Source organism: Xenopus laevis, chromosome 3L (genome assembly GCF_017654675.1).
Source record: "Xenopus laevis strain J_2021 chromosome 3L, Xenopus_laevis_v10.1, whole genome shotgun sequence".
NCBI lineage: Eukaryota > Metazoa > Chordata > Amphibia > Anura > Pipidae > Xenopus > Xenopus laevis.
The window spans coordinates 1,018,558-1,041,837 of record NC_054375.1 but is presented as its reverse complement, the minus strand read 5'-3'; the positions used below and the strand labels follow the sequence as shown (position 1 = coordinate 1,041,837).

Sequence of the window (23,280 nt, the reverse complement as noted above, 5' to 3'; positions counted from 1 at the left end):
CAGTCTGACACTTACACTCATACTCACAGTCTGACACTTACACTCATACTCACAGTCTGACACTTACACTCATACTCACAGTCTGACACACTCATACTCACAGTCTGACACTTACACTCATACTCACAGTCTGACACACTCATACTCACAGTCTGACACTTACACTCATACTCACAGTCTGACACACTCATACTCACAGTCTGACACTTACACTCATACTCACAGTCTGACACTTACACTCATACTCACAGTCTGACACTTACACTCATACTCACAGTCTGACACACTCATACTCACAGTCTGACACTTACACTCATACTCAGTCTGACACACTCATACTCACAGTCTGACACTTACACTCATACTCACAGTCTGACACACTCATACTCACAGTCTGACACTTACACTCATACTCACAGTCTGACACTTACACTCATACTCACAGTCTGACACTTACACTCATACTCACAGTCTGACACTTACACTCATACTCACAGTCTGACACTTACACTCATACTCACAGTCTGACACTTACACTCATACTCACAGTCTGACACTTACACTCATACTCACAGTCTGACACTTACACTCATACTCACAGTCTGACACTTACACTCATACTCACAGTCTGACACTTACACTCATACTCACAGTCTGACACTTACACTCATACTCACAGTCTGACACTTACACTCATACTCACAGTCTGACACTTACACTCATACTCACAGTCTGACACTTACACTCATACTCACAGTCTGACACAGAGAGAGAAAGATTTGGATCAGTAATGAAGCCCCCCCTTATGAGCAGTTTTGTTACCTCTGTAGGAGGAGGGGGGAGGGGGATGTGTGGGGGGGGGTGTCCCTATTATTGGGCCCCTGATTGTTCCAGTGTTGCTCCCCGGGCCCCCACTGCGGCTCTTCCGGCGGATTTGAGCAGAAGGGTCGGGGGGGAGTTGAGGCTGCGGAGAAATTCATCCTCCTTCTTCTCTGGATGGGGGGGGAGGGGGCGGGTGATGCTGCAGCAGTTGATGTGGGGGGGAGTTGGGAGTCGGATGTGGGCAGATGGAGAGGGGCGGGAGGTCGGAGAGGGGTCGCACAGCCGGTGATTCCGCAGATGAAGCTGTTGGGGGGGCGGGTGCCGCTCGGTGCCAGTGCCCTGGGGCTTCTCATTGTCTGTTGGTTTTACATCTTCCCCGGGGGGGAGCGACTCCCGGGACACAAAGAAATGATCCGGCAGGTTCTACAGTTCGGCCCGAGATGGGGGAGAAACCGGAGCAGCGGCGACTCCTTCAGGTACCGACCCCCAATAATAATAATAATAATCTCCTCTCCCCATTATTATTATCATCCCCCCCCACTCATATCCATTCACTTTCATTCACCCCCATGTTACTGACCCCCCAGTATTCTCCTCCTCGGGATTTCACTCCCCCCCAATCCCACTATAGAGAGAAAAAGACAAAGGGGTCAGAGGGGGGGATCAGACGTTGAATATTCCCATTGTCCTAATACTGTCCCCCCCATACTATTATCTTGTCTCCCCTGGAATGAGCCCCCCAGTAATAAAGCTCAGGTCACACACTTGAACCTCAGATCATTTTATTCTTGTGCTGCCCCCTCAGTAGCCCCTGGGAGTTGTAGTTCAGTCTCACATTCGACCGTATTTATATCATCCCCCCCATACACAGACCTGCTTCATTCTGGGGGTCTCTCACTGCGCTGTCCCCCCCTGCTGCCCCCCTGTACCCAATGTCTACCCCCCAAATCTGCTCCTCCTTTCTCTAATTACTAGAGCCCCTGGGGCCACAATTCTGCCTCCTCACCATTCTCTTTACTCCGCACTCAATTCTAACCCCCTGGAACTTGGGGTTCTGATCCTATTGGGCAGCAAATAAACCCCAATAAAACTTCTGTCTGATAATTGTCAGGGAACTGGGGGGCAAGAGAAAACCAATTCAGCTGCAGAGGCCAATGAATGAGGGGTTCCTGGGACTCTTGGGGTTCCATGGGTTTTTGGGGTTCCTAGAACTCTTGGTATTCCTGGGACTCTTTTGGTTCCAGAGGATGTTGGGGTTCATGGGACTCTTGGGGTTCTTGGCGCTGTTGTGGTTCCTGGTACTGTTGGGATTCCTCGTGCTGTTGAGTTTCCTGGTACAGTTGGAGTCCCTGGTACTGTAGGGGTTCCTGGGACTATTGGAGTTCTTGGCACTGTTGGGGTTTGTGGGCCTCTTGGGTTTCCTGTGACTCTTGGGTTTCTCAGCACTGTTCCTGGTACTGTTGGGGTTCCTGGGACTCTTGGGGTTCTTGGGACTCTTGGGGTTCCTGGGACTCTTGGGATTCCTGGGACTCTTTGGGTTCTTGGGGTTGTTGGGGTTAATGGGACTCGTGGGGTTCTTGGGACTCTTGAAGTTCTCAGCGCTGTTAGGGTTCCTGGGGTTCTTGGGGAGCAGGGCCACATAGCAGCCTCCATCGTGTCCTATTGTCTCCATCTTGTCCTACTGTCTCATCTTGTCCCACTGTCTAAATCTTGTCCTACTGTCTCCATCTTGTCCTACTGTCTCTATCTTTTCCTACTATCCCCATCCTTCCCCACTGTCTCTATCTTGTCCTTCTGTCTCAATCTTATCCTACTGTCTCCATCTTGTCATACTGTCTCTATCTTGTCCTACTGTCTCCATCTTGTCCTACTGTCTCCATCTTGTCCTACTGTCTCTATCTTGCCCTACTGTCTCTATCTTGTCCCACTGTCTTCATCTTGTCCAACTGTCTCCATTTAGTCCTACTGTCTCCATCTTGTTCTACTGTCTTCCTCTTGTCCTACTGTCTCCATCTTGTCCTACTGTCTCCATCTTGCCCTACTGTCTCTATCTTGTCCTACTGTCTCCATCTTGTCCTACTGTCTCCATCTAGTCCTACTGTCTCCATCTTGTCCTACTGTCTCCATCTAGTCCTACTGTCTCCATCTTGTCCTACTGTCTCCATCTTGTCCTACTATCTCCATCCTTCCCCACTGTCTCTATCTTGTCCTACTGTCTCAATCTTATCCTACTGTCTCCATCTTGTCCTACTGTCTCTATCTTGTCCTACTGTCTCCATCTTGTCCTACTGTCTCCATCTTGTCCTACTGTCTCCATCTAGTCCTACTGTCTCCATCTAGTCCTACTGTCTCCATCTTGTCCTACTGTCTCCATCTAGTCCTACTGTCTCCATCTTGTCCTACTGTCTCCATCTTGTCCTACTATCTCCATCCTTCCCCACTGTCTCTATCTTGTCCTACTGTCTCAATCTTATCCTACTGTCTCCATCTTGTCCTACTGTCTCTATCTTGTCCTACTGTCTCCATCTTGTCCTACTGTCTCCATCTTGTCCTACTGTCTCTATCTTGCCCTACTGTCTCTATCTTGTCCCACTGTCTTCATCTTGTCCAACTGTCTCCATTTAGTCCTACTGTCTCCATCTTGTTCTACTGTCTTCCTCTTGTCCTACTGTCTCCATCTTGTCCTACTGTCTCCATCTTGCCCTACTGTCTCTATCTTGTCCTACTGTCTCCATCTTGTCCTACTGTCTCCATCTAGTCCTACTGTGTCCATCTTGTCCTACTGTCTCCATCTAGTCCTACTGTCTCCATCTTGTCCTACTGTCTCCATCTTGTCCTACTATCTCCATCCTTCCCCACTGTCTCTATCTTGTCCTACTGTCTCAATCTTATCCTACTGTCTCCATCTTGTCCTACTGTCTCTATCTTGTCCTACTGTCTCCATCTTGTCCTACTGTCTCCATCTTGTCCTACTGTCTCCATCTAGTCCTACTGTCTCCATCTAGTCCTACTGTCTCCATCTTGTCCTACTGTCTCCATCTAGTCCTACTGTCTCCATCTTGTCCTACTGTCTCCATCTTGTCCTACTATCTCCATCCTTCCCCACGGTCTCTATCTTGTCCTACTGTCTCAATCTTATCCTACTGTCTCCATCTTGTCCTACTGTCTCTATCTTGTCCTACTGTCTCCATCTTGTCCTACTGTCTCTATCTTTTCCTACTATCTCCATCCTTCCCCACTGTCTCTATCTTGTCCTACTGTCTCAATCTTATCCTACTGTCTCCATCTTGCCCTACTGTCTCCATCTTTTCCTACTATCTCCATCCTTCCCCACTGTCTCTATCTTGTCCTACTGTCTCAATCTTATCCTACTGTCTCCATCTTGCCCTACTGTCTCTATCTTGTCCCACTGTCTCCATCTTGTCCTACTGTCTCCATCTTGCCCTACTGTCTCTATCTTGTCCCACTGTCTCCATCTTGTCCTACTGTCTCCATCTAGTCCTACTGTCTCCATCTTGTCCTACTGTCTCCATCTTGCCCTACTGTCTCTATCTTGTCCCACTGTCTCCATCTTGTCCTATTGTCTCCATCTTGTTCTACTGTCTCCATCTTGTCCTACTGTCTCCATCTTGTCCTACTGTCTCAATCTTATCCTACTGTCTCTATCTTGTCCTACAGTCTCCATCTTGTCCTACTGTCTCAATCTTATCCTACTGTCTCCATCTTGTCCTACTGTCTCTATCTTGTCCTACTGTCTCCATCTTGTCCTACTGTCTCCATCTTGTCCTACTGTCTCTATCTTGCCCTACTGTCTCCATCTTGTCCTACTGTCTCCATCTTGTCCTACTGTCTCTATCTTTTCCTACTATCTCCATCCTTCCCCACTGTCTCTATCTTGTCCTACTGTCTCAATCTTATCCTACTGTCTCCATCTTGTCCTACTGTCTCTATCTTGTCCTACTGTCTCCATCTTGTCCTACTGTCTCAATCTTGTCCTACTGTCTCCATCTTGCCCTACTGTCTCTATCTTGTCCCACTGTCTCCATCTTGTCCTACTGTCTCCATCTTGCCCTACTGTCTCTATCTTGTCCCACTGTCTCCATCTTGTCCTACTGTCTCCATCTAGTCCTACTGTCTCCATCTTGTCCTACTGTCTCTATCTTGTCCCACTGTCTCCATCTTGTCCTACTGTCTCCATCTTGCCCTACTGTCTCTATCTTGTCCCACTGTCTCCATCTTGTCCTACTGTCTCCATCTAGTCCTACTGTCTCCATCTTGTCCTACTGTCTCCATCTTGCCCTACTGTCTCCATCTTGCCCTACTGTCTCTATCTTGTCCCACTGTCTCCATCTTGTCCTACTGTCTCCATCTAGTCCTACTGTCTCCATCTTGTCCTACTGTCTCCATCTTGTCCTACTGTCTCCATCTTGTCCTACTGTCTCCATCTTGCCCTACTGTCTCCATCTTGTCCTACTGTCTCCATCTTGTCCTACTGTCTCCATCTTGCCATACTGTCTCCATCTTGTCCTACTGTCTCCATCTTGTCCTACTGTCTCCATCTTGTCCTACTGTCTCCATCTTGTCCTACTAAAGAGTTACTGATATTGGCAAATGTAACATCAGTTCCAGACTAACAAGAAATAACAGACTGGAAGGTTAATGATGTTACATGATCCTGTAGATAATATTATTAGTGCAGAGGATACAGGGGTAAGATAATTGAAAGATTATGTTACAGTTGTGACATTGGGTAATATGAGGACTAATGCTGATGTGTGTAAATAAATATGAATCTAAATGTGCCCTATAAAAATGTCTGGAGCCTCAGTATGGAGACAGTAGGACAAGATAGAGACAGTAGGACAAGATGGAGACAGTAGGACAAGATGGAGACAGTAAGACAAGATGGAGACAGTAAGACAAGATGGAGACAGTAGGAAAAGATGGAGACAGTAGGACAAGATAGAGACAGTAGGACAAGATGGAGACAGTAGGGAAGATAGAGACAGTAGGACAAGATGGAGACAGTAGGACAAGATGGAGACAGTAGGACAAGATGGAGACAGTAGGACAAGATGGAGACAGTAGGACAAGATGGAGACAGTAAGACAAGATGGAGACAGTAGGAAAAGATGGAGACAGTAGGACAAGATAGAGACAGTAGGACAAGATGGAGACAGTAGGGAAGATAGAGACAGTAGGACAAGATGGAGACAGTAGGGAAGATAGAGACAGTAGGACAAGATGGAGACAGTAGGGAAGATAGAGACAGTAGGACAAGATGGAGACAGTAGGGAAGATAGAGACAGTAGGACAAGATGGAGACAGTAGGACAAGATAGAGACAGTAGGACAAGATGGAGACAGTAGGGTAAAATGGAAGACAGTAGGACAAGATGGAGACAGTAGGGCAAGATGGAGACAGTAGGGCAAGATGGAGACAGTAGGACAAGATGGAGACAGTAGGACAAGATGGAGACAGTAGGGAAGATAGAGACAGTAGGACAAGATGGAGACAGTAGGACAAGATGGAGACAGTAGGACAAGATGGAGACAGTAGTACAAGATGGAGACAGTAGGACAAGATGGAGACAGTAGGACCAGATGGAGACAGTAGGACAAGATGGAGACAGTAGGACAAGATAGAGACAGTAGGACAAGATGGAGACATTAGGACTAGATGGAGACAGTAGGACAAGATGGAGACAGTAGGACAAGATGGAGACAGTAGGACAAGATGGAGAACGGAAGGACAAGATGGAGACAGTAGGAGAAGACAGAGGTGGAAAACTTGTCACCTTTTTATGCCAAACACACAAATGCCCAGTGACTGCCCTTTTTCCAACCCGGGTGTCTGTGTAACATTCCACTATGGGAGAATATTTGGTATAATGGGGCAAAGCTGCGGTGGATTAGGTGCATGGTCATGTGACTGGACACTTTTTTTATATTGGGGAATTGTTTAATAAATGGGTGGAGGGCCATGTTCACTCATATGTATGATTGTATGGGGGTTGGTGTGAGGGGCCCTTTGATTATATGGGGGTTGGTGTGAGGGGCCCTTTGGTTCCTGACGATCCTTCTCTCTCTCTCTTTGAATTTCGCCCTCTCCCCACTTGTGCCCCCGGCAGGTGCCTCTTCACACAAACAAATAATCTCAATTTCCCCTTTAATATCTCCCCGCTGATCAGATTTCTCGGGGGGTTAAGCGAAGATCCAGCTTAATAAATCGCTGACTGCCCTATAATTCCATGTGCCCATTAAATATTTAAAGTGACGGTGGGAAGTTTCCCCTCGGCCAGCGCTAATGACATTTCCTCCAGATCAGGACAAAGATGTGAAACCAGAGAAGCAATGATTTCTCCATCCGCTGAATCAGCGTTTCTGTCCATTCCTGGGAGTCTCAGCCGGGAGTTGGGCGGCCGGGAGTTTCTCAGTCTCTGGGCGCAGACAATGGCCTTTTGTTTGTGGGTAAATTCCAACCTGTTCTGTCCCAGCGCCACCAGGTAACCAGACACGGGGGAGTCTTCCCAAATTCTCTCATCTCTGGGGAAGGTCACTATGGAATATTCCACCCTCAAATATTGGGTTCTCACCACGCGCACCCCCTTTTAGTTAATTTAATAGCTTTGCATTCTCAGCATCGCTGACGCTTCCCCTTTAATTGTTTCCTTCCTTTTTGCACTAATATAGAAAGTGCAAACGTGAGTAGTGATGGGCGAATTTATTCGCCAGGCGCGAATTCGCGGCGAATTTAATAAATTCGCAAAACGGCCGCAAATTTTTTTTTCGAAAAAACGGACGCCTGCGTCACAAACGGGCACCAGCATTAAAAACGGGTGCCGGCGTCTCGCAAATTTTTCGCCGTTTCGCGAATTTCACGCGAAATTCGCAAAATTTTCGGCAAAGCGAAACGGCGCAAATTCTCCCATCACTAAACGTGAGCCAAAGCCTCTGCACCCCACGTGTGTCACCACAGGGCCCATTTCCCAGTAATAACGGGGAGTCAAATAGAAGAATGATTCCTTCCGGTGTGTTCGAGTTCAGAGCTGAGTTCTAACACCAGGGCAGAATAGGAAATCACTGCTCTTGATACAAATGTATCAGTGCGTTCAACCGTTTCCTGCCAGACAGGAAGTGCTTAGAAACTGCCAGCAGGAAAAGTGCCGTATTTTAATCGCAAACCCATGTTTCGGCCACTGACTGTCACCTTCCTCAAGGGACTGCGAATATGTATGAAAAAATGGCGCCAGACACTGGTTTCTATGGCAACTTGTCAAGCGACAAAAGACAAATTCAAACAACAACAAAAAAGAGTGTAGCTGTACTTTGCCATGCCAGGATATTGTATCAGGCAACAATCCCCAAAGCGATATCAGCACGTTGAGAGTTGTAGTTCTGCAATGGTGTAACAACGCCAAATTGGAACTTAGACCTCCATCAGTCGCAAGTCTCTTCCATCATCACTGTCCTTGTGTTGTCCGCCCCGTTGTGTGGCATAATGATGTATAGACCCCGCCCACTACTCTTAAAGGGAGTTGTTCGCCTTTAAATTAACCATTAGTATGATGTAGAGAGGGATATTCTGAGACAATTTGCAATTGGTTTTCATTTTTTATTATTTGTGGTTTTTGACTTATTTAGCTTTTTAATCAGCAGCTCTCCAGTTTGCAGTTTCAGCCATCTGTTTGCTGGGGTCCTAATGAGCCAAGGTGGGGGTGATCCATTGTGCTGCGCTCGATTTCTCCTCCCTGGGTATCTCCCATAAGGAAGGCAGGGAGGAGAAATCGAGCGCCGCACAATGGATCATCCGATCGCCTTTTCTTCGCAAAAGATTCTGCCGATAATTTGCATATGGGAAGGGGAAAACCGTTTTTTACTTCCTTGTTTTGTGACAAAAAGTCATGCGATTCCCCTGCCTGCCCCTAATTTGCATATGCAAATTAGGATCCGGATTCATTTCGGCCGGGCAGCAGGAATGGCCTTTCCTATGCAACTTTTCAATCGGTCTTCGTTTTTTTATATAGTTTTTTTTTTAATTGTTTGCTTTCTTCTTACTCTTTCCAGTTGTCAAATGGGGGGGTCGCCGACCCCATCTAAATAAAACAAATGCTCTGTAAATCTACACCTTGAATGTTATTGCTGCTTTTTATTCCTCATCTTTCTATTCAGGCCTCTCCTATTCATATTCCAGTCTCTTATTCAAATCAGTGCATGGTTGCTAGGGGGATTTGGACCCTAGCAACCAGACGGCTGAAATTACAAACCGGAGAGCTGCTGAATATAAAGCTAAATAACTCAAAAACCACAAATAATGAAAAATGAAAACCATTTGCAAATTGTCTCAGAATATCTCTGTCTACATCATACTAACGGTTGATTTAAAGGGGAACAACCGTGCCCACCCTCTGATGTTACTTCTCTGCTGGAGTCTGTCCTTACACTAAACTGACAGTTTCCTTGTGATGTCACTAACAGGGAGCCTGGCAGTAAATCCCTCAGGGGCTCATTCACAATCAGTCTGAATTCGGGCTTTTCCGATTTCATTTTCCCAGCATGCAACACGGCGTGGCCACTTGTTTTAGAAGGTGGGAGGTTCGGGGGAACCAGGGTTTAGTCATTAATAGTGATGGGCGAATTTGTCCCGTTTCGCCACGAAATTTGCAAATTCCAACGCCGGCACATTAAAGTCAATGGGCACCTGTTTAACTGTCGCCGGTGTCTAAATTTTCACAGCGAATTTATTCACCGGCGGCGGAAATCCGAGGCAAATTTGCGCCTGGCGAATAAATTGGCCCATGAATATTCATTAACATGGAGACAGAGGGAATGTAAACTGCGTCTTTTCTCTCTTCACCCCCAGGAAGCTGCTGCAGGATTGCTGCGACCCCCCACGTCTCTTCTCTATGACTAAAGCCAATACTGCGCTGGGGGAGAATCTCTGGTACGACGGGGAGTTTTTCCAGTCACTCACCATTGACAACACCACCCGCAGCCTCTTCCCCCAGGTGAGTCGGGGAGAACGTCCGGCAGAATTAAGGGGGTCGGCGGATGGAGAGGGGTCAGCGGTTACTGATATCACTCGCCCAGGTTTGTTTAGGGCCCAGTGTATTGTGTCATAAATGTGGTGCCCCCTGTTTGGGTGAAACCCTTGCTCCGCCCATAACCCGCACTTACTGGGGGTCATTTATCAACACCGGGCAGTAACCCGTGACAACCAATCAGATTGTTGCATTCAATGTTCCTCTTGCAGCTGCCTGTAAAAGCCAATCACTGATTGGTGCCCAGTGTTGATAAATGAGTCCCAGGAAGTGAAATGTAACAATATAAAAATCCAGCATTTTTATAGGAAATTGGACTTTTTTCCACCCTTTTGGGACTTGTCTTCTGATAGGCTGAGAGTGACCCCATGATTCACGGGCAGAGGTACAATAACATCAGACAGCCGAATTCTCCCACCTCCTCGGGTATCAGTTTCGGTGGCAGTAAGGAAATCTCACCAGATACGGGCACTGCTGAAAGTCACACGGGCACATTCATTTAACCCTCACAGCTCCGGAGATCCCAAATGCTGATTTCACCTAAACGCTGTCTCCTTTTTATCACCATCCCAAGTTCAGTGGATTTGTTTGCTCTGCCTCTGCCTCGTCTCCTTATCTCTCCTGCTCTCTTAGCTGAGCGTCTATTGGAAAGCCCCTGCCATAAAGCAACACTGGGCTGCTGAAATGTCATGGGCGTGTGGATGGGCAGCAATACTTCTGGCACGTTCCATTTGCAAATGAGGATTTTGCAGGTGCTGGAATTCTGGGTAATTTATCTGCTGTGGGTGATCTGTCCCTAAAGTCATGACTTTACTGAATATAAAGGGATTCTCATGACTGGGAGTGACTCCAGATTGTCCCTAATTATCAGCTCTGAACTCTGCATCCGCCTCATATAAACATCTGTTGTTTCTCCAGAACAATCACGTGGCTCCAGCAATTAGGGGATAAATTAATTAGGGCCCATTTAAACTTCATTATCACGGGGAGTCCGGGTTTATTTGTCTGTCCCTGTTCTGTTCTCTGGTTCTGACTCTTCAAAACAACAAAACAGAAGCCTCAGACCTGCAGGAGAACTGATCTTTGTTACGTTGTATCAGGAGTCAGAGGCAGCAGTGCAGAGAAAGGGACAGACACAATGACAGTTACACAGAACTATAAACCCAGTGAGAATGAGGAATGAATGGATATTGGGAAGTTGTATCAGGAGTCAGAAGCAGCAGTGCAGAGAAGAGAAAGGGACAGACACAATGACAGTTACACAGAACTATAAACCCAGTGAGAATGAGGAATGAATGGATATTGGGAAGTTGTATCAGGAGTCAGAGGCAGCAGTGCAGAGAAGAGAAAGGGACAGACACAATGACAGTTACACAGAACTATAAACCCAGTGAGAATGAGGAATGAATGGATATTGGGAAGTTGTATCAGGAGTCAGAAGCAGCAGTGCAGAGAAAGGGACAGACACAATGACAGTTACACAGAACTATAAACCCAGTGAGAATGAGGAATGAATGGATATTGGGAAGTTGTATCAGGAGTCAGAAGCAGCAGTGCAGAGAAGAGAAAGGGACAGACACAATGACAGTTACACAGAACTATAAACCCAGTGAGAATGAGGAATGAATGGATATTGGGAAGTTGTATCAGGAGTCAGAGGCAGCAGTGCAGAGAAGAGAAAGGGACAGACACAATGACAGTTACACAGAACTATAAACCCAGTGAGAATGAGGAATGAATGGATATTGGGAAGTTGTATCAGGAGTCAGAAGCAGCAGTGCAGAGAAAGGGACAGACACAATGACAGTTACACAGAACTATAAACCCAGTGAGAATGAGGAATGAATGGATATTGGGAAGTTGTATCAGGAGTCAGAAGCAGCAGTGCAGAGAAAGGGACAGACACAATGACAGTTACACAGAACTATAAACCCAGTGGGAATGAGGAATGAATGGATATTGGGAAGTTGTATCAGGAGTCAGAAGCAGCAGTGCAGAGAAGAGAAAGGGACAGACACAATGACAGTTACACAGAACTATAAACCCAGTGAGAATGAGGAATGAATGGATATTGGGAAGTTGTATCAGGAGTCAGAAGCAGCAGTGCAGAGAAAGGGACAGACACAATGACAGTTACACAGAACTATAAACCCAGTGAGAATGAGGAATGAATGGATATTGGGAAGTTGTATCAGGAGTCAGAGGCAGCAGTGCAGAGAAGAGAAAGGGACAGACACAATGACAGTTACACAGAACTATAAACCCAGTGAGAATGAGGAATGAATGGATATTGGGAAGTTGTATCAGGAGTCAGAAGCAGCAGTGCAGAGAAGAGAAAGGGACAGACACAATGACAGTTACACAGAACTATAAACCCAGTGAGAATGAGGAATGAATGGATATTGGGAAGTTGTATCAGGAGTCAGAAGCAGCAGTGCAGAGAAAGGGACAGACACAATGACAGTTACACAGAACTATAAACCCAGTGGGAATGAGGAATGAATGGATATTGGGAAGTTGTATCAGGAGTCAGAAGCAGCAGTGCAGAGAAGAGAAAGGGACAGACACAATGACAGTTACACAGAACTATAAACCCAGTGAGAATGAGGAATGAATGGATATTGGGAAGTTGTATCAGGAGTCAGAAGCAGCAGTGCAGAGAAAGGGACAGACACAATGACAGTTACACAGAACTATAAACCCAGTGAGAATGAGGAATGAATGGATATTGGGAAGTTGTATCAGGAGTCAGAAGCAGCAGTGCAGAGAAGAGAAAGGGACAGACACAATGACAGTTACACAGAACTATAAACCCAGTGAGAATGAGGAATGAATGGATATTGGGAAGTTGTATCAGGAGTCAGAAGCAGCAGTGCAGAGAAGAGAAAGGGACAGACACAATGACAGTTACACAGAACTATAAACCCAGTGAGAATGAGGAATGAATGGATATTGGGAAGTTGTATCAGGAGTCAGAAGCAGCAGTGCAGAGAAGAGAAAGGGACAGACACAATGACAGTTACACAGAACTATAAACCCAGTGAGAATGAGGAATGAATGGATATTGGGAAGTTGTATCAGGAGTCAGAAGCAGCAGTGCAGAGAAAGGGACAGACACAATGACAGTTACACAGAACTATAAACCCAGTGAGAATGAGGAATGAATGGATATTGGGAAGTTGTATCAGGAGTCAGAAGCAGCAGTGCAGAGAAGAGAAAGGGACAGACACAATGACAGTTACACAGAACTATAAACCCAGTGAGAATGAGGAATGAATGGATATTGGGAAGTTGTATCAGGAGTCAGAAGCAGCAGTGCAGAGAAGAGAAAGGGACAGACACAATGACAGTTACACAGAACTATAAACCCAGTGAGAATGAGGAATGAATGGATATTGGGAAGTTGTATCAGGAGTCAGAAGCAGCAGTGCAGAGAAAGGGACAGACACAATGACAGTTACACAGAACTATAAACCCAGTGAGAATGAGGAATGAATGGATATTGGGAAGTTGTATCAGGAGTCAGAAGCAGCAGTGCAGAGAAGAGAAAGGGACAGACACAATGACAGTTACACAGAACTATAAACCCAGTGAGAATGAGGAATGAATGGATATTGGGAAGTTGTATCAGGAGTCAGAAGCAGCAGTGCAGAGAAGAGAAAGGGACAGACACAATGACAGTTACACAGAACTATAAACCCAGTGAGAATGAGGAATGAATGGATATTGGGAAGTTGTATCAGGAGTCAGAAGCAGCAGTGCAGAGAAGAGAAAGGGACAGACACAATGACAGTTACACAGAACTATAAACCCAGTGAGAATGAGGAATGAATGGATATTGGGAAGTTGTATCAGGAGTCAGAAGCAGCAGTGCAGAGAAAGGGACAGACACAATGACAGTTACACAGAACTATAAACCCAGTGAGAATGAGGAATGAATGGATATTGGGAAGTTGTATCAGGAGTCAGAAGCAGCAGTGCAGAGAAGAGAAAGGGACAGACACAATGACAGTTACACAGAACTATAAACCCAGTGAGAATGAGGAATGAATGGATATTGGGAAGTTGTATCAGGAGTCAGAAGCAGCAGTGCAGAGAAAGGAGGATTCTTATGGTAGACCAGCAGTGTCAGGAGTTCAGGGCTGAGTTCTGTATCCGATATATTTCCTTCCTCACAATCTCTCCGTCAGTTTCACTGAATGTCACATTATTGGCGTTTGTGGGTTTTAAATGAATTTGCTTTTTCAGGTTCTTCAATTAATTTCCTGCACCGGCCGCACTTTATTTCTACTCCCCCCCCCTCCCTCATCAGCCAATAATTAGTGACTGTCAGGGAAACCTGGGGGGGGGGGGGTCACAGATTAAACTCTCTGATATTGTTAATGATTCATTAATTGAAGGAACAATTAGGGGAAGTGCAGTGAGTGAGCTGATTGGCTGTTCCATTAGTAACAGGGATACAGTGTCATCATGAAATCGTTCCAAGAAACAAATATTCTAATTAGAGGCAGATAAATATTGTGCGGAGCTGCCAATCAGTCGCTGGCGAATACGCGGAGTCAGATAAACGAATGATTTAGAGCAGAAATGTATTGAGCTTTATATACATGAGTAATTAGTGAGAGGGGGAAGGGCTGGACTAGCAGGGAGTAGCAGGGAGTAGCAGGTAGCAGGAAGTAGCAGGTATCAGGGAATAGCAGGGAGTAGCAGGTAACTTGGAGACGCAGGGGGTAGCAGGTAACAGGGAGTAGCAGGTAGCAGGGAGTAGCAGGTAACAGGGAGTAGCAGGGGGTAGCAGGTAACAGGGAGTTGCAGGAAGTAGCAGGTATCAGGGAATTGCAGGGAGTAGCAGGTAACAGGAAGTAGCAGGGGGTAGCAGGTAACAGGGAGTAGTAGGGGGTAGCTGTGGGTTACAGGGAGTAGCAGGTATCAGAGAGTATCAGGGGGTAGCAGGGAGTAGCTGTGGGTAGCAGGTATTAGGGAGTAGCAGGGGGCAGCAGGGAGTTATAAGAACAGAGTGAGGAGCTGGTTGGCTGAATTTTGGGTCAGTGTCGGGGGAGGGGGGGTAAGACGACATCCTGGGTCATTGGTGGTGGGAGAAATAGTTTGAGATTCAATTCCTGTTTTACACTTTCACTGTTACAGAAAAGAGAAATAGATCAGCACAAGTTCTGTAAATCAGGGAATTTAAAGGGACCCGGTGGCTGATGCTCGAGTGATGCAGTAACAATTCAGTAATACAGTAATAATACAGTAATAATGCAGTAATAACACAGTAATAATACAGTAATAATGCAGTAATAGAGTAATAATGCAGTACTAATGCAGTAATAATACAGTAATAATAGAGTAATAATACAATAATAGTGCAGTAATAATAGAGTAATAATGCAGTAATAATACATTAATAATGCAGTAATAACACACTAATAATACAGTAATAATGCAGTAATAATGCAGTAATAATACAGTAATAATGCAGTAATAATACAGTAATAATGCAGTAATAACACAGTAATAATACAGTAATAATGCAGTAATAATGCAGTAATAATAGAGTAATAGTGCAGTAATAACACAGTAATAATACAGTAATAATGCAGTAATAATAGAGTAATAATACAATAATAATGCAGTAATAATAGAGTAATAATGCAGTAATAATACATTAATAATGCAGTAATAACACAGTAATAATACAGTAATAATGCAGTAATAATGCAGTAATAATAGAGTAATAATACAATAATAATGCAGTAATAATAGAGTAATAACACAGTAATAATACAATAATAATGCAGTAATAGAGTAATAATGCAGTACTAATGCAGTAATAATACAGTAATAATACAGTAATAATAGAGTAATAATACATTAATAATGCAGTAATAACACAGTAATAATACAGTAATAATGCAGTAATAATGCAGTAATAATACAGTAATAATGCAGTAATAACACAGTAATAATACAGTAATAATGCAGTAATAATACAGTAATAATGCAGTAATAATAGAGTAATAATACAATAATAATGCAGTAATAATAGAGTAATAATGCAGTAATAATGCAGTAATAATGCAGTAATAATACAGTAATAATACAATAATAATGCAGTAATAATACAGTAATAATAGAGTAATAATACAAGAATAATGCAGTAATAATACAGTAATAATAGAGTAATAATACAATAATAATGCAGTAATAATACAGTAATAATAGAGTAATAATACATTAATAATGCAGTAATAATACAGTAATAATAGAGTAATAATACAATAATAATGCAGTAATAATACAGTAATAATAGAGTAATAATACAATAATAATGCAGTAATAATACAGTAATAATAGAGTAATAATACAATAATAATGCAGTAATTATTCAGTAATAATAGAGTAATAATACATTAATAATGCAGTAATAATACAGTAATAATAGAGTAATAATACAGGGATCATGCGCTCACATGGCCTCTTGTAACAATGTTACACAGAGCGAGGGATTGTGGGAAATGACTGACTGACCCTTGTTACAATGTTACACAGAGCGAGGGATTGTGGGAAGGGACTGACCCTTGTTACAATGTTACACAGATTGAAGCAATTCACCAGGGTCAGACCAAAAGCATTGGTTGGATTTGGGGAAGAGACAAGTGATTTTGGGTGTGACAGAGGAAATACAACCACTAATATCTGAATTTAAAATGCAAGAAGTGGGGACAATGTCATTTAGTAAATACAACAGTGAACACTAGTGTGACCCCCCCAAGGTGCTTCTCAATCAGTCTCTGCTTTGCTGCCCCTTCCCCTGTCCATTGTGTTGTTGCCTCAACAGCCGCTCGCTCATTGTTCTTCCCCCGTGTGTCTTGTTGCTAGGATACGCCCATCAAGCTTCCATTGAAGAGATGCTCTGTGGTGGGAAACGGTGGGATTCTGAAGAACAGCCGCTGCGGGGAGCAAATCGATGAAGCGGATTTTGTCATGCGGTAAGAAACCTCACCCCACTGCAACCGCCTATTAATCAATTAACCTGACTGTATGTTTATGGCTCTTTATATACTCTGCTCTGCTGGTTGCGACTCCTGAAACAGTGTAACAGAAGTCAGCTGATTTATAGACCTGGAGGAAAAAACATTTCTGCTGCTTTATTTCAGAAACACAAAGGGACAGACAATAGTGATGAGAATTACACATAGTGATTAGTCCAGTGGGGATAAGGGATGAATGGATACTAAGAAGATCCTTAGAGTTACATTGCCAGAACCAGCAATGCAGAGAAACCCAGTGAGAATGAGGAATGAATGGATATTGCAAAGTTGTATCAGGAGTCAGAACCAGCAGTGCACAGAAAGGGACAGACACAGTGACAGTTACACAGAACTATAAACCCAGTGAGAATGAGGAATGAATGGATATTGGGCAGTTGTATCAGGAGTCAGAACCAGCAGTGCAAAGAAACCCAGTAAGAATGAGTGGATAAGTTGATTAGAGCTGAGCAGCCACTATAAACAGGGACTTTTGATTGGACAATTTAGGGCAATGTGTGTTTGAACTAAATGTTCTGTTGGGTCCAACCACTGCAGAAGGGCCATAGACACAGTGATAGGTGCAATGTAGGGAATGGCCTGTGCAAGTCACATGGAGCAGTAACATGAGGTTTTTGTGGCCCTACAGATGCAACTTGCCCCCACTCTCCCGGGAATACACTGATGATGTGGGAACCAAAACCCAACTTGTCACAGTCAACCCCTCAATCATCGATAAAAGGTAAATATTTATTGGGGGGGTGCAGTCTGCAGAACACTTTATTGTCCAGGTTAAACTCCCTGTACTCCATCTCATACCCTCCAAAGAGAGAGATCCCATAAAACTATGGTACATAGGTATTCCCTGTACTAAGCACAATTCAGCAGGAACAGTCCCCTAAGTTTGCTCATAGTCTGTACAGAGAGATCCCATAAAACTATGGCAGCATAGGTATTCCCTGTACTAAGCACAATTCAGCAGGAACAGTCCCTAAGTTTGCTCATAGTCTGTACAGAGAGATCCCATAAAACTATGGCACATAGGTAATACCATGTACTAAGCACAATTCAGCAGGAACAGTCCCCTAAGTTTGCTCATAGTCTGTACAGAGAGATCCCATAAAACTATGGCAGCATAGGTATTCCCCTGTACTAAGCTAAATTCAGCAGGAACCGTCATTAATTTGTTCATAACCCTTATGTACTTTTACTATTAATCTACTAATTTCTCAGGTTCCAGAACTTGTTGTGGTCCAGGAAGTCATTTGTGGAGAGTGTGAGTGTGTACAAGCAGAGCTACGTGTATATGCCGGCTTTCTCCACCAAGAGAGGGACGGACCCTTCACTTCGGGTCTATTACACATTGGAAGATTTTGGTACCAATCAGACGGTTCTATTTGCCAATCCCAACTTCCTGCGCAATGTGGGCAAGTTCTGGAAGAGTAAAGGGGTTCACTCTAAACGACTCTCCACAGGGCTTTTCATGGTCAGCGCTGCCCTGTCTCTGTGCGAGGAGGTTACAATCTATGGATTTTGGCCGTTTCAGATGGACCTAGGTGGGAGGCACATCAGCCATCACTATTATGATAACATGTTGCCTTTATCGGGGGTCCACGCTATGCCTGAGGAGTTCCTCCAGCTCTGGCATCTCCATAAAAGTGGGGTGCTACAGATGCAGCTGGATCAGTGCAAGAAGGATGTCTCTTCCAAAAAGCCTCACTAAAAGGGAATGTGGGGGAACAGGGCTTCGGGGACAGAAATTGGGAACTTTTGGAGATTAAGAACATTGAGAAACTCAGCATTTTTAATCATGGGCGTGGCCTGTGATGTATGAGACCCCAGGGGCGCATAAGTGCCAAAAAAACAATACTGGGACCTGCGGACTCTTTCCTTTCCTGCAGGGAGTCAGCAGGGAGTTGTACAGTAACGAACACTTTTGTAATTATTTCTGATGAGAATGTTGGAAAACTGAATGTAGTAACTTCTTATTCTTTATATCACACTGAACGCACCAGGGTGGGCTTTAGTGTCATCAGGAATAGATTGGGGTCTCTGCCTCCCTGAAATACTGACCCCCCCACTTCCCTTATATTTCGTTTATTCATTTATATTTTATAACAATTTCATGGGCAGCTACAAAATCCAGAATTCACTTTCACTTTGGTTTGGCGTCTGGTCGCTCAACCCCTCAGGGGGCGGCTCCTGCTTTGCCGGGGGGGAGGAGGAAAGGGCAAGTGAATACTGTGAAGAGCATTTTTACACGGTTATTCTGCATGAATGGGATCTTTTTATAAGAACCAATAATAATAATAATAATTCTGAGCCAATTACTTGAATGATGGGATGAGGGGGAGGAGCACCGTGCATGTTCCTCATTCATTTTGCACAGTCTTTTTGTACCTTCAGCACTTTCCTGTTTTTGCTCTTTGCAGAAAATAAGCCCCAGTAGTGATGGGAGTTAGTTTCACTATAAACCTAGCCCTAACCCTAATCCTAACCCTAATGCACTTACCATAACCCCTAACCCTTATACACCAACCCTAACCCTTATATACCAACCCTAACATTTAACCCTTATACACCAACCCTAACCCCTATCCCTTATACACCAACCCTAACCCTTATACACCAACCCTAACCCTGGGATCTGATGAGATTTCACTAACCTTTTGCCTCCTTTCGCCTTTATTTTTATGGCTGCCTGTCTGCTTATGTCACCCCCATGTTCTCCATGTTTCTGCCTCCATGTGCACTGTGCCCTCCCCCTATTATTCCAAAGGCACGCCTCTTCTTAAAAGGAATAAAAACCCAAATAACAAGTGAATGTTTATTAGAATTACGTTTTCCTTCTGCAAGCAGAATTTTATTTTGGGGTTTATTTCCCCTTTAATTAGCATAGCAGAATATTGCAGTTTGGATTTTGAAAATTCTGTAAAATTTAAAACACCTGAATTGTTGTGACTTCTGGATGTCACTGCCGCTAATGGAGGCTCTTTAACCCCTTCCCTGCTGGAAAGGTCAGTGCTAAAGGCTGAGCCAGTACCTATAGTTTTCGCAGGGCAGAGGCCTTAGTACTTATGCAGGACAGCAAACCATCAAACAGAGGGTTAAGATGCCCAATAAATAGGTCCCTTACTGTGGGCATTTATATCTTTACTCTCCAGGTCTTTAATGCATTCGGCCTATTGAGTCCAGCCTATCTATAGACATTATATTCCAGGGGGTTCAGTTGAAGGCAAGCTTGCAGATATTAACTTTATGTGCCCATGAATAAACGCCATTGGCATTTTCTGCTGTTACAAACACTATCTCTGATTGGTTCCCTTATGCCCCGCCCACTTCATGCATGCTTAAAGGGCACATTGCTTGCACAAGGCTGCTGCATGCCAGGAGTAGATACGGTAGCACGACTGCTTGATGATAACTTTAAATATATATTTAAAAAAATCCCTTTGCCCATCTGACATTGTGTTTACATTTCCCCGCCCACGAGGAGCCGGCAGTTATATTTCTATCCATTATTTCTGTACCCCTCACCAGCATTATCCCCTGAACCTCTCTATCAGTATCACCCCTATTCTCACCAGTCACCGCCTTTTTACCAGCACCACCGGACATTAGATTGTGAGCTCTGCAGGGCAAGGGTGCATGGTGCTTGAAACCAGCTGTACAATGTAACAGATCAAAGATTTAGATTCTCATTAAAAGATTTCCTTAAGTGATTCAAGGTGGATTTCAAATGTGCAGAGTTAGTGAACAGGATGGGTGAGGGTCTGTTTTGGGGGGGGGGGCATTTTAGTCCCATAAGAATTGAAGCAATATCACTGTTATTATATTGAATAGCGTGAATTTCTTGTTTTTGTCCATTCTCACCCCGTTATGTCCTGCTTAGTAAGAGGGGGGTGGTCTGATTATTAACCCATTGTATCCTGGCGCTACAGTGGAACAAAGGGCTGTATGCATATGAACACACCAATAGCCCTGCTCATGATCCACCCAACCCCCACCCACTCTCCCATAAGCCCTGCCCCTTTACTCATGCATGTGTTCCCTCCCCCTGCAGGAGGGCGGAGCTCAGGGCAGGACAAGGAACAAAACAACTCTGCTCCCCCAGATTAACACAAACTCTAGTCTCAGGGGAACCAATCCAGTTGCCTAAATCCTCAGTTTCCTCCAGGTCTCCCACCCCAAACCCTCAGTGACAGCGGAGAAAGTTGCAGTTTTTTTCAAGGGAAAACCTCAACGTCTGAGAAAAAACTGAATTTTTCAACACGTTTTAATGTTCCGCAGTTACTCACACACCCCACCCAGCCCCTGCCACATCCTATAGAAATTGAGTCTGCACTCACCAAAGAGTTTCAGAATATCAGATAGTGACTCTAGAGTCTGAAATATTTATGTTATTATTCACTTATTAAACTTTTATTACATTTTATTCCCATCAGTCCCTGCCCCAGTGAGCTTACAATCTAAGGTCCCTATCACATTCCCATCAGTCCCTGCCCCAGTAAGCTTACAATCTAAGGTCCCTATCACATTCCCATCAGTCCCTGCCCCAGTGAGCTTACAATCTTAGGTCCCTATCACATATCCATCAGTCCCTGCCAGTGGCAGAACTACCGGGGGAGCAGGGGGTGCGAGCGGGCCAGGGCCCGCACCCCCTCAGGGCCCCCGGCAGTCCGTTCGCTGCTGAAAATGCGGCCAAATGTGGCCGTCTGGAGGGGCCAGGCTGTGCGTCATGCACCAGGGCCCGCCCCCCTCTAGGATCGCTACTGGTCCCTGCCCCATTGAGCTTACAATCTAAGGTTCCTATCACATTCCCATAAGTCCCTGCCCCAGTGAGCTTACACTCTAATGTCCCTATCACATTTCCATCGGTCCTTGCCCCAGTAAGTTTACAATCTAAGGTCCCTATCACATTCTCATCAGTCCCTGCACCAGTGAGCTTACAATCTAAGGTCCCTATCACATTCCCATCAGTCCCTGCCCCAGTGAGCTTACAATCTAGGGTCTCTATCACATTCCCATCAGTTCCTCCCCCAATGAGCTTACAATTTAATGTCCCTATCACATTCCCATCAGTCCCTGCCCCAGTGAGCTTACAATCTAAGGTCTCTATCATATTCCCATCAGTCCCTGCCCCAGTGAGCTTACAATCTAAGGTCTCTATCACATTCCCATCAGTCCCTGCCCCATTGAGTTTACAATCTAAGGCCCCTATCACATTCTCATCAGTCCCTGCCCCAGTGAGTTTACAATCTAAGGTCCCTATCACATTCCCATCAGTCCCTGTCCCAGTAAACTTACAATCTAAGATCCTTATCACATTCCCATCAGTTTCTGCCCCAGTGAGTTTACAATCTAAGATCCCTATCACATTCCCATTAGTCCCTGCCCCAGTGAGCTTACAATTTAATGTCCCTATCACATTCCCATTAGTCCCTGCCCCAGTGAGCTTACAATTTAATGTCCCTATCACATTCCCATTAGTCCCTGCCCCAGTGAGCTTACAATCTAAGGTCTCTATCACATTCTCATAAGTCCCTGCCCCAGTGAGCTTACAATCTAAGGTCCCTATCACATCACAACTGCAATGAGTCTCAGAATACCAACGTCATTATTAGGCAGAAAGAACCTTCTGTGATGCTTTTCATTTGCTTGTACAGCCGAGTCTCCTTATAACAGAGGTTCATTTATGTGATTGAATATTAAATGACATTAAAGCCCTCCCCCCATCCGATGTCCCCAATTCAGCAGAACAGGGTGAGTGGATTTTGGCTCAGGAGAGAGACAGGAACTGAGGGAAACTGGATATTTGCTGGATATTACTCTGTGTCCCCAGGGGCCCCGCAGGCAAAATCCAAGGGAAAGATCTTTTCTATGAGAGAAGTTGCTGCTCTTACTGTTCCTGCCGGGGAATTGATTTTCTACCTACATTTCTTTAATGACTTTGGGACTAAGAATAAACTACAGGAGAGTAAGCAAAATATCTCCCTATTTCCCAATATTCATTTATGCTCTTATAGATTAATTAGTCACTCGTTAATTGGTCCCTTCTGTCTGTTTAATTGGGCTGAGGAAAAGTATCAGCAAAACCACTTATATATCTGCATGGGGTCTCTATGTGCCCCCCATAGTACAGAGCATCCAACCACATTCATTATAATAGAACATTACTGACCCTAAGTGTTATATTATATGTATTATAGGATATTAGAATTCACTGAGCCTTTATATGGTCACAGAACAACCTCTCAGTGACTTCTAATATCCTTATCATTTACAGTAGGGGGTACATTATCCCTTATAATACATGAGTGATACTCAGAGTTCCCTGTATAACTCAGCCTGCAGCCTTGTGCCTTTATATGGTCACAGAACAACCCC

At 44.6% G+C, this 23,280-nt stretch overlaps 1 protein-coding gene across 2 annotated transcripts; it reads left to right on the top strand.

Moving 5' to 3' along the window:
* Positions 1-1,054: 1,054 nt before the first annotated feature.
* st8sia1.L (ST8 alpha-N-acetyl-neuraminide alpha-2,8-sialyltransferase 1 L homeolog) lies at positions 1,055-20,615 on the top strand. 2 transcript variants are annotated; one of them, NM_001089619.1, is given in 6 exon segments: positions 1,055-1,062; positions 1,065-1,298; positions 9,685-9,829; positions 16,745-16,854; positions 17,543-17,635; positions 18,127-19,717. In NM_001089619.1, coding segments are annotated over 6 exon segments (1,077 nt in total). In that variant the 5' UTR covers positions 1,055-1,057; the 3' UTR covers positions 18,617-19,717.
* Positions 20,616-23,280: the final 2,665 nt, after the last annotated feature.

Coding starts and splice junctions, on each gene's coding strand:
- st8sia1.L (XM_041585007.1), top strand. CDS start 1,068: ATGGAGAGGGGCGGGAGGTCGGAGAGGGGTCGCACAGCCGGTGATTCC. Junction 1,299..16,744: donor AGCAGCGGCGACTCCTTCAG/GTACCGACCCCC, acceptor TCTTGTTGCTAG/GATACGCCCATCAAGCTTCC. Junction 16,855..17,542: donor GAAGCGGATTTTGTCATGCG/GTAAGAAACCTC, acceptor GTGGCCCTACAG/ATGCAACTTGCCCCCACTCT.